A 9,598-nucleotide genomic window follows, 5' to 3' on the forward strand; every position below is an offset into this window, starting at 1 on the left:
GAAGGAGTGCGGTGTCTGACCCTTGCAAACTGCAGATCGCGGACTGCAGACTAATCCTAAATCACAATCGTTTAAAGCTAACCGTTCTAAAATGGGTGCTTAAGATTAGACTTAAATACTGTTTATCAGCACTATTTGAAATGGGTGCTTAGACTCAAATAATGCTTATCAGCGCTATTTGTAGGCAGTCTGCGGTCTGCGGTCATACACCTGATGGGGAAGAAGAAAAAGAAGACTGAAGTTCGATGTCAGGATTTTGTGGCCCTGAAAATTAATCAAATGGAAAGGGAAACACCCCTTCATCCAAATGTGCTACGTGCTCAAATTGTAAAACTTGAAGGGAGCTGTGCCAAAATAATCACAAAGTTTGGATTTATCATCACAAACGGACTCAGCAAAATTAAAAAAAAAACTAATATTTTATTTGATAATTAAAAAGAAGTAACTCTTACAAGAGCCTAAAAAATGGCTCCTGATCAATAGATTATGAAATCCTTTCTCTGCCTTTTCAAAGTTTTGTTTTCACTTGCTTTTGTTTATGACGAATTCGAAGTAAGCAAAAGATAGAGCAAATAACTAAGCAAATTAAAAGTCAACAATACATCATGTATGTTTCAGTTCTTTTATTCCTTTGATAATTCAATATTGTTGCCCCCTGCCCTCCCGCCTAAGGAGATTCATCAATGAACAATGTCCTTCTAAAAAGCTCTGAGATAGAAAAGTACAATCAGTTATCATGCACAGTATGCCCAACCTCAGCCTTAATGCTAACCATTTAAGGACGGTACCTACTAATTCAAATGTATGTTTGCCCCGGTTTATGATTATGGAGAAAATGTAGATGTCTTAACAAGTGTTTTTCAAATTCATCAAGAAAATATAACCATGCATTTTTCAAAGATAATTCATGAATAATATTTGTAAAAAGCTTTAAAATACAAAGCAATGTATGGCGTTTTTTCTCAAATTGAAGCTTAATTATCTCTGAAAAATGCAGGATTACCACCAATTTATTTTCTGGATACCAAGAGTACTCACTAAGATCTACTTTCTCCGGATAGTTTTAAACCGCGCAAAAATATCCCTGAATTAGCAAGCATCACCGATAGGAAACCCGAGTATCTCGAGATACGCACACCATATGCCCAATAACAATAGTAGGCACCGTCCTTAAAATCAGTGCCCAGACTTAACAACCCTTGGGGTTTTATAAAATACTCGTGAAAATGTTAAGCTACACTAAGTTCATCCACTCACGTCTAGGACCAATTTACTTACCAATATATTACACGTACTTGGCAGGCTAATAATTGATGGATTTTTGTTGATGGTTCCTACTTTCAATTTCAACCTAGTTTAAAATAAAAATGACCTAGGTTGAAATTAACCTGAATTTAAATTTAACTGTAACATATATGATCGACAGGCATTTCTCGTCATGAAGCTTTATTTGTGTTGTTGAAAAGGAATTTCTGGTTAATGTTAAGTTGCATAGCGAAGAGGAGCGAATAACTGGTAAAACTACACAAAATTAACCTCAATGCCATGGCACAAGCCCTTTAAAATAAATGGTTGCCCTTGCGCAACCTGTAAGACTATAGAGCGTTTTCACACGACGTCACGGCTGCCATGTTAGTGTTCCAAAACAAAGAAATGGTGGCCATGATGATGTACCAAACTAATCCTCCTCCTTTTATGCAAATACTTCCTTTTGTTTCAGTAATCCAATATGGCTGCTGGTCACGTGAGTGAAAACGCTCTACTCCGGAACGGGAACATCGAATTACTCGATTTAAGTTTTCTTCTGGCTTTTATTTCGTTTTTGAAACGAATGGAATAGCGTTAGTATATATTCTATCTATTCTTCTCTTGGTAGCAGAATGAACGAAATAAACAGGTTATAGTTTGTGGAGACTACGCGGCAGAGCACAAGTTCTGTGGCATTATTGTGGCGTCGAATTTTCCGATGGGGTTCTTGTTGCCCGGCATTGCCGCACTCTACGAACGTAACGGAGAAGTTAAACTAGCGAGCACCTAAGGCAACTTAGTGTTGCTAGTCAGAGCTAGACTTGACCCGGAATAGACGAGTTCACGCTCTTGAGTGCATCGTGGGTAATCAGGGCAAGATGGAGAGAAATTCAAAGGTTTGTAAGGAAGTTCAAAACGATGAAAAGTATTCACGACATGCAATTTTGGGTTTTTCATTTTCCAGAACAAAAGATATGCGCTCAAAGGTGCTGCAGAATAAATTTGGAGAGAATGGCTATCGTAGAAATTATTTTATTAAAAGGAGTTTATGCCATCATTTCCTATAATTCCAAAGGCAGAAAATTACAGAGAATGTGTGGAGACAAAAAAAGCAATATTTAGGAATTACAAAGAACGGATACCAAGTCTAGTTCATCTCAGTTGTGAACATGACCTTATTTGTTTGGTTTATGAAGGCGAAAGTCTATAAAGTAGAGTCACGTACAGTATATTTTGCTTTGAATTTCCATACAAACCTTTGAATTTGCCGCCATGTTGCCCTGATTACCCATGATGCAATCAAGAGCGTGAACTCGTCTATTCGACTTGAGTTGGTTTGGCTTATGGCGTTTAGAGAATGCGGAAAATACATAAGTCTCAAAGCAGAATTCCGGAAAAGGAAAATCGGACATAATACAATTTTTGCCACACCGTTCTTAACTAATGGAATTCCTCGACAAGACTTTGCTGTTTCTAATCACGCAATGCTAAACACTGAAATGATAACGGCTCTCTTTTTTTTTAAGACGAAGAACGCCAATGATGAGGTAGAGACCTGCAAATAGAAGTTGTATAGTGTCCCATCACTATGTGATATGAATAAGATCCCACTTGAAATGTTCAGTATTTTAGGTTAGTTTTTTGTGACCTTGAAATCTAAAATCAAACATCACATCACAATCGTGTTTCCTCGAAAGCAAAACCCACTAGATTTGTTTCATCTGAAGGCGCGGCAACCACAGCTAGCCCTCTCGGCTGACAAGGACCGTATTTATCTCGTGTATCGTGAAATTGCCTTAATCCCAAATCCTTTAATCTTCTTGTGATTTGGGAGGTCAAAAAAAGGCTTCTTTGTGGATTCAAGATGTTTTTCTTGCAATTGAAAAAGGCTTTGAACTCATTTCTAATGCTCTCGTTATACACGCTGTAAATTACCGGGTTGATAGCTCCATTGCAGTACATAAGAAACGCAGCGATTTGCCCATAATGAGAACCAAGTTTGAGATGAAACCCAAAAAAAACTGAAAGCTGATAGATCGAAAATGGTATGAAAGAGATGTAAAATACGGTCACCAAAATCGCAAGCATTTTCACAGCTTTGATTTTCCTGGCGTGCAGTCGAAGTTGTAAGCTTTTAAGTTGTATTCCGGGTGTTTTTCCGCGCCATATTTTGATCCCAATTGCGGTGTAAAGCACCAGTGTTGTGACGAAACCAGCTGCTAGGAGCACCGTTTGCAGCACAAACCAATGAATGACCTTTTGGCTTTGGACGTAAAGGTGACATCTCATACTTCCGTCGGGAGATCTTTCAAGATCAGCGAAGCAAGACGAAAGCAGTGGTGAAGAATATATTCCACTTACCAACCACGTGCAAGCTATCATAAAATAAGCGCGTTTCTTTGAAATAAACACTCTCAGTGGGCAAAATGTCCCGCAAAATCTCTCGACCCCAATGGCCAAAATCGTTAGATTTGACGTCAGAATAAGGACCAGAGACGTAAACGAATTAAACTTGCAAAGGAAGGAACCCAGAGTGCCTTCGATTTTCCAACTTCCGTTCATCAACAAATAAGTGCAGACCATGGGTATATTCTCCACGGCAAATAACAGATCAGACACAGAGAGGTTCACGATGAACAGATAGTGCAATTGCCTTCTAAGCTTTGATCGAATTCTCTTGATGGCCTTGATGACGATCGTGTTGCCGATCAAGGAAAGAAGAATCATCGCATAGTAAGCTAGCACTTGAACGATCGTCCATGTGGTAAGCTCGCTTTTCCCTTTTGCCAGTTGCGTTTGGTGTTGCTCTGGGAACGAACTGTAATTTGCTGGTTGCATCAAGCTAAAATTTGCTGCGCTCCAGTTCCTCATGGTTCTGTTCACTTCTGCATTCAGCAACTCAGTTGCATGCAGCTTTTAAACAATGATGTCAGAGTTAGATAACGTCATCCTCAAAAAGTGTCAATCAGCCAAAGACGACGACAAGATGTGATTGTAATTCACCTTCTGTTTAATATAAGCATGAGATAAATACTCGTATCAGTTTCGGTTGTGGCTTTGGGAAACATTCAAAACACTTTATTTCAGTGTCTGTTGATTAAGCGCTCTTCAGAAGACCTTATCAAAAGTGACGACGAAAATTGAGTCAAGGACACTTCTTTTTCCCCGCAGTTTTAATTCATTGTCACCGGCATCCTACATGTTTTGCTCCAGTGAAAGTACAAAGATTAACATTAATTAATTCCACTACTATTTCTGGAAATCAAATTCATCACTGAATTCACTTACGTAGATTTGCATAGACTCCAAAAACAACTTTTTTGTTGGAGTTTTCCTAAAAGTATTTACTGTTACATTTATATGGTAAGGTGGCTTTCTAGCCGCACCTCCGTAAGTTCATTTACACTGACTTCCGCCAAGTATTGTTACTTAAATTATCAAACACATCTCCGCGTTCAAAGAAAAAAAAACTTAAGCATCACGTAGCAAACGACAGCTGCGAACGCTAAGCTTCATTTTTTTAAAATATATAAAGCAACTTATGTAATGTTTTTGAAAAAGAGGCGCGACAAATGTTAGCTTCGGCTTACTGGTCTCAATAACAGCAGGACAGGCTGAATAGCGGAATCCAACTGGTTTTTTCGATAAAATATCCTATCGAGAGCTTTAACAACCGGTGATGAAAAGGTTGTGTTTTCTTTAGTAAAGTGCTTCCTGGAACCTTACGTATCATGAAGAAATTAAATCCCTTGGTTTTCGAAAGGCGAAGTCAGTATACATTTAAGTCAGTTATACAAGATTTTGGACGCAATCAGCCCTCGCTCCACAATTAGTTTTCAGTTTAATCACATATTCAGCTAAAGAATCCGAAGAGATGATATTTTTCGTAGCTTTTCAAAATACATCCAAACATTGCTTAAATGTAAGCCAGGTGTTTCGCATGTCGCAAGTTAGTTGAGCACTGGGTCAACGTTCATGTCCCCCATGATTACTTTTGTCCGAAGAAACGTTTTTATAGTCTTCTTGTTTTTCGTACTTTTTGTACATAGTCAGATATAGCGTCCTCTGAATTTTGAAACCTTTTCAACTTAGAGATAGAGGGAAAAATGTCGATTGTATGCATTAATCCTACCATTTTTGCGTCTGTCTGGTGTTACTCGAACTATCGCGAGACGGATCCATAAATAGCCTATTATATGAAAATATTACATCATACCAAAAAAATTTAATTAACAACGATGAAGTTTTCATTGAAAAGATTTGTTGTATTATTTGTGTGTCTTTCCTTCTGGCAACAGATAAGCTTCGAAGACATGCTGTGCGTATCAGAGCTATACTGGACCTTTTACGAGCCTTTCACGCGGATTGGTTTATTAAAGGCAGGTAGTCCAGGGAACTTTTAGAGCTCATGGGCATTTAGGGGCCTGGACACGACCCAGTACTGACGGGATAAGCCACAAATAGGAAAGTATTTTTATTTTTTTAGCGGAATCAGGGGAATTTGACCTGTTTCACGGAACACGGAAACAGTAATTATTGTGAAAGCAACGGTGACGGGAGTTTATACGTACGTTAAGACATATATGAAGCTACGACAGCGTTAGAATCATAAGTCCGCAAAGAAGTTGTTTCCGTTGCCAAAGTAAGAGACTATGCAAACGTTGTCGAAATGGAACTCTGACGCCCGAACATCCCTTTGTCATGCATATATCATCGCGAAGAAAGCTAACTAAACTTTGGCGACATAACTTTAAAAGAGACACTCGAAGTCGATCCGGTGGAAATTGCAAACTTTGTTATCGAGTAGTATGCACCCATGGGCACAGCAGCCAGTCAGTCAATTCATGGGTGACGCTCAGGGGAACGGGGCGAGAAAAAAACTCCAAATAAGTATTTTGTAATCCCCATGCCCCCGCGAATCTTCCGGTTTGTTAAAACCAACACAAGAACGCGCTGGATGGAAAATATTCAAAGGCAACTCACACTTTCACAAACTTACTAACCCGTTTTTAATCATGACTGCGCAATGATTGCACCACTGCAGATATTTCAATTTCGCTGCCAAGAAACTTTTCCTCGTTTAAATGACTTTTTGAAGTTATCTCTGCGACTTCCCCTATGTGCGACAGAAACATGTTTGAAAGCTGATGGACTGAACAAACTGTCGCGGAAAAGACACGTATCTTTTCAAAGACCGTCGAAGGGATGGATACTTTGTGACGAATTCGGAAGTTTTCAATGGCATTGCTAGCGGAAAAGAAACTTCGAAATTAACCCAGTTTTGACATCTTAACATACGAGGTTTTTTTTACCAGGAGGCACCATGCCATTTACAAATTGCCGTCAAAAGGTAAAAGAACCGCCTTGTTAAACTTCGTTAATACCCAAGTTTAAGCCTTTTAGCTTTGATAACGAGCCAGTTATTAGCCATCAAAAACTGATTTAATTGTATGGTAGTATAGGCGCTCATATTCCCATACAGTCTTTGAAAAACTTCGAACTTTCAAAGCATCATTGCTCAGAAATTATCGGGTACAACGCGTTCATTGAAATTTCCAAGAGGTAGCTCATTATGCAATGCACTTTCAATATTCAGTACTTTATTCTTGGCTGACTGATTGGAATTTCTGAGGCAACTGAAATGTAAACATACAGTAAATGTCTTTTCATTATCGTTTACTTGGGTCGTAATGTAGGTTAAGTAGGCTTGTTGTTGTTGTTTCGTTTGATCTTTTTTTCACGTTCTGGTTATGGCCGATAAAGTACAGCCCTTAATTAACAAGAATGCCTCCGTTATCTAAAAAAAAGGCGTTGTGTAAAACACATAGACCGTCCCTTCTCCTCACCCACTTAAGACTTTGTCCACATCTTGTCAAAAGTGTTTCCTGAGTAGAGCTGAAAAAGTCAATGTTTATGTCGACATAAAATAATCTTATATCTGATACGTTTACAAAAAAAAGGTAATATTTGTCTTGTCGTGAAGTAACCATCAGCTGGTGTACGTGATACCCTTAGAAAAACTACTGTCCGTACTTAAAAGAAAAGACCACTTTTTGCATTGAAAGTGATCCTACGTGACTACTTGAAACTTGCTCAAGATTCCTCGAACGTTTAACGTTGTAGAACCTAAGCTACTCTTTTTTCTCACCTGGCGGATTGCAAGTTGCAATGCTAGAACTGCTTAGAAGACGTTAGAATAATTTTTTCGTCACTTCTCAGAATGTTAATTAGTCCTGACTCTTCGATTAAGGAATGAAGCCATGCATCACTGTATCACAAAAGAGGGGAAGTATAGTTTCCACACGTACACCATCGAGCCTCTTCGCGTTCGTTTGCAGTTATAGCTTGACGTCATTTGTTTGTTCATTTGCGTTTGTGCTTCGTTGTCGAAGTTCACGAGGGCTTTCAGGAAAAGCAAAAGTATTTTTCACTAAGCTCGGTGTATGTACACGTAACGCCGGTTTATAATTAATTCGTCTACACGTTCTGAAGACGCTCTTGTGAAACTTTAATTCTTTCGCGATGATCTGCACTCACAGGAGTGATCAATATGTAAAATCCCCTTACATTATCAAAGTGTTTTCAACCAGACATGCGGGTGATGAGAATAAAGAAATAATTAGTCAGGGGATATTTTCTTTATGTAATGCCAAATTCCCCTAAATGACATAGAAAGAAAAATATGGCAGTGCGTAAGGAGAATTGATGTTCGGATCTTGGGAGTGAAAGGGTTAACTTACAAATAAAGAATTCTGTTTTGACAAGACTGTCCGAGTCGACAGTTTCATTTGGGGAACGTTACAATATATAAATTTGCTAACTGACGTACATCTCGCTGATTTTTCAGAGGAAAATCCTTTCACTATAGGGCCTCCTTGTTTACGTTGCTGATTCCGCAGATAATTCGGTGTTTTCAAGTACTTCGATAAAATGAGAAAAATTGCGAGCCAGTGGCTAAGACTCGTTTTACGCCTAAATTACCCAAGATAAATATTTTTTTGTAAGAGTTTTTTCGCAACGGCAAGCTGTGGATCAGGCATTGTTAATATAAAACATAGTCTTCCATGTTGTAGGTCACAATGCCGGGACAGTTCGTCAAATCAGCTGACCATTTTTAATTCAAGTTCTTCCTGCTCGTTTTATTTGCAGACAATCTTTATTGCAAATGAATTTGCTTGCCGGATATCTGAATTGTTTATCGACAGCGCAACAATTTCAGCAATAATGTGGATCAGTGATGAATTTGTGTTCTTCGCAGACAATGCATGTCAGTAGTTGATTTGTGTGATGACACATGCACGCGCTCTCCGCCATTAATTAATCCCTTCATTTATTCTTTCCAGAGCAGAATGTCCTTCCCTTGGCAAATATTTACCGACTTTGAGAATTTCATAACATGGAGTTCTCCATTTCTGTAAGGCGTGAATCTCTCGATATGATCAGTGCAGCTTTTTTGGAGCATCTTTGATCGGACTCTCTTGATTTCGGCTTCACTGGTCTTTGCAAGTGGCGATTAGGGTCTTTTCTGGTATGAGATTTCGGAGAATTCACCTCCGGCTTCCACCCACAACAAAGAAAGCTTTTAAATTCATAACGAATATGTAAGTTGTATTTGCTGTAGATGACCGGATTAATGGCGCCGTTGCAAAACATGAAGAAAGCCGAAATTTGAGCGTAAAGATCACCAGAACCGAGTTTGTCCTCGAAATGAAAGTGAAAGGCAAGTTGAGAGACCCAAAAGGGTATAAACGAGGTGTAAAATACAACAATCAACATTGCTAGCATTTTTATTGCTCTGTGCCTCTTAGCCTGCTCTTTTCTTTGCGCTTCTGGGAGGTAAATTCCAGGCATTCGACGAAGCCATATTTTGACGCCAATGGCTACATATAGAACAAGGGTTAGGATGAATCCGGTGGCCAATAAAACTGTTTGAAGTACGAACCACTGATGCACTTGTGCACAGTTTCCCGTGCAAACTAAGCACCTAAACGTTTCTGCGTCAGGGTGTTTTTGGAGAGTGGCGAAGAAGAACAGTGGAGAAGCATAGCATCCACTTAAAAGCCATGCGAAAGTGAGAACAACGAGAGCGCGTTTTGAGGACACAAGCTCTCGCAGCGGGAAAAATACCCCACAAAACTTTTCCACTGCGATGGCTAAAATGGTTAGATTCGATATCAGAATAAAAATGATCGAGAGGAAAGCGTCAAACTTACAAAGGAAATTTCCAAAGGGTCCTTCGATTTTCCAAGCTCCATTCAACAACAGATAAATGCATGTCATAGGGATGTTTTCCACTGCCAATAAGAGATCGGCCACAGACAGGTTTAAAATAAATAGGTAGTGCGTTTGT

The 9,598-nt window shown here is 39.1% G+C and overlaps 2 protein-coding genes and 1 long non-coding RNA gene across 6 annotated transcripts in view; 1 reads left to right on the forward strand and 2 right to left on the reverse strand.

Annotated features, from left to right (window-relative positions):
* Nucleotides 1-9,598, forward strand: part of LOC138015051 (uncharacterized) — a 94,086-nt gene that overhangs the window by 45,810 nt on the left and 38,678 nt on the right. The window contains exon 3 of one of the 4 annotated variants that reach the window (XR_011125476.1): nt 185-505. The exons of the other annotated variants lie outside the window; for them this stretch is intronic. This is a non-coding gene — a long non-coding RNA (uncharacterized lncRNA). Of the gene's footprint in view, nt 1-184; nt 506-9,598 lie in introns of those variants that run through there. 4 annotated transcript variants of the gene reach the window in all.
* Nucleotides 626-7,497, reverse strand: LOC138016566 (neuropeptide Y receptor type 2-like). Its single transcript, XM_068863741.1, has 2 exons — nt 7,397-7,497; nt 626-4,254 (listed from the first exon to the last, which is right to left on the reverse strand). The coding sequence occupies exon 2, from the start codon at nt 4,117-4,119 to the stop codon at nt 2,923-2,925; it is 1,197 nt and encodes a 398-aa protein (XP_068719842.1). The 5' UTR covers nt 4,120-4,254; nt 7,397-7,497; the 3' UTR covers nt 626-2,922.
* Nucleotides 8,635-9,598, reverse strand: part of LOC138016567 (QRFP-like peptide receptor) — a 1,243-nt gene continuing 279 nt past the window's right edge. The window contains exon 1 of the mRNA XM_068863742.1: nt 8,635-9,598. This exon is cut by the window's right edge and continues 279 nt beyond it. Within this exon, the coding sequence (XP_068719843.1) occupies nt 8,638-9,598 (961 nt within the window). The 3' untranslated portion in view covers nt 8,635-8,637.

The sequence above is a fragment of the Montipora capricornis genome, chromosome 9, assembly GCF_036669925.1.
Source record: "Montipora capricornis isolate CH-2021 chromosome 9, ASM3666992v2, whole genome shotgun sequence".
NCBI lineage: Eukaryota > Metazoa > Cnidaria > Anthozoa > Scleractinia > Acroporidae > Montipora > Montipora capricornis.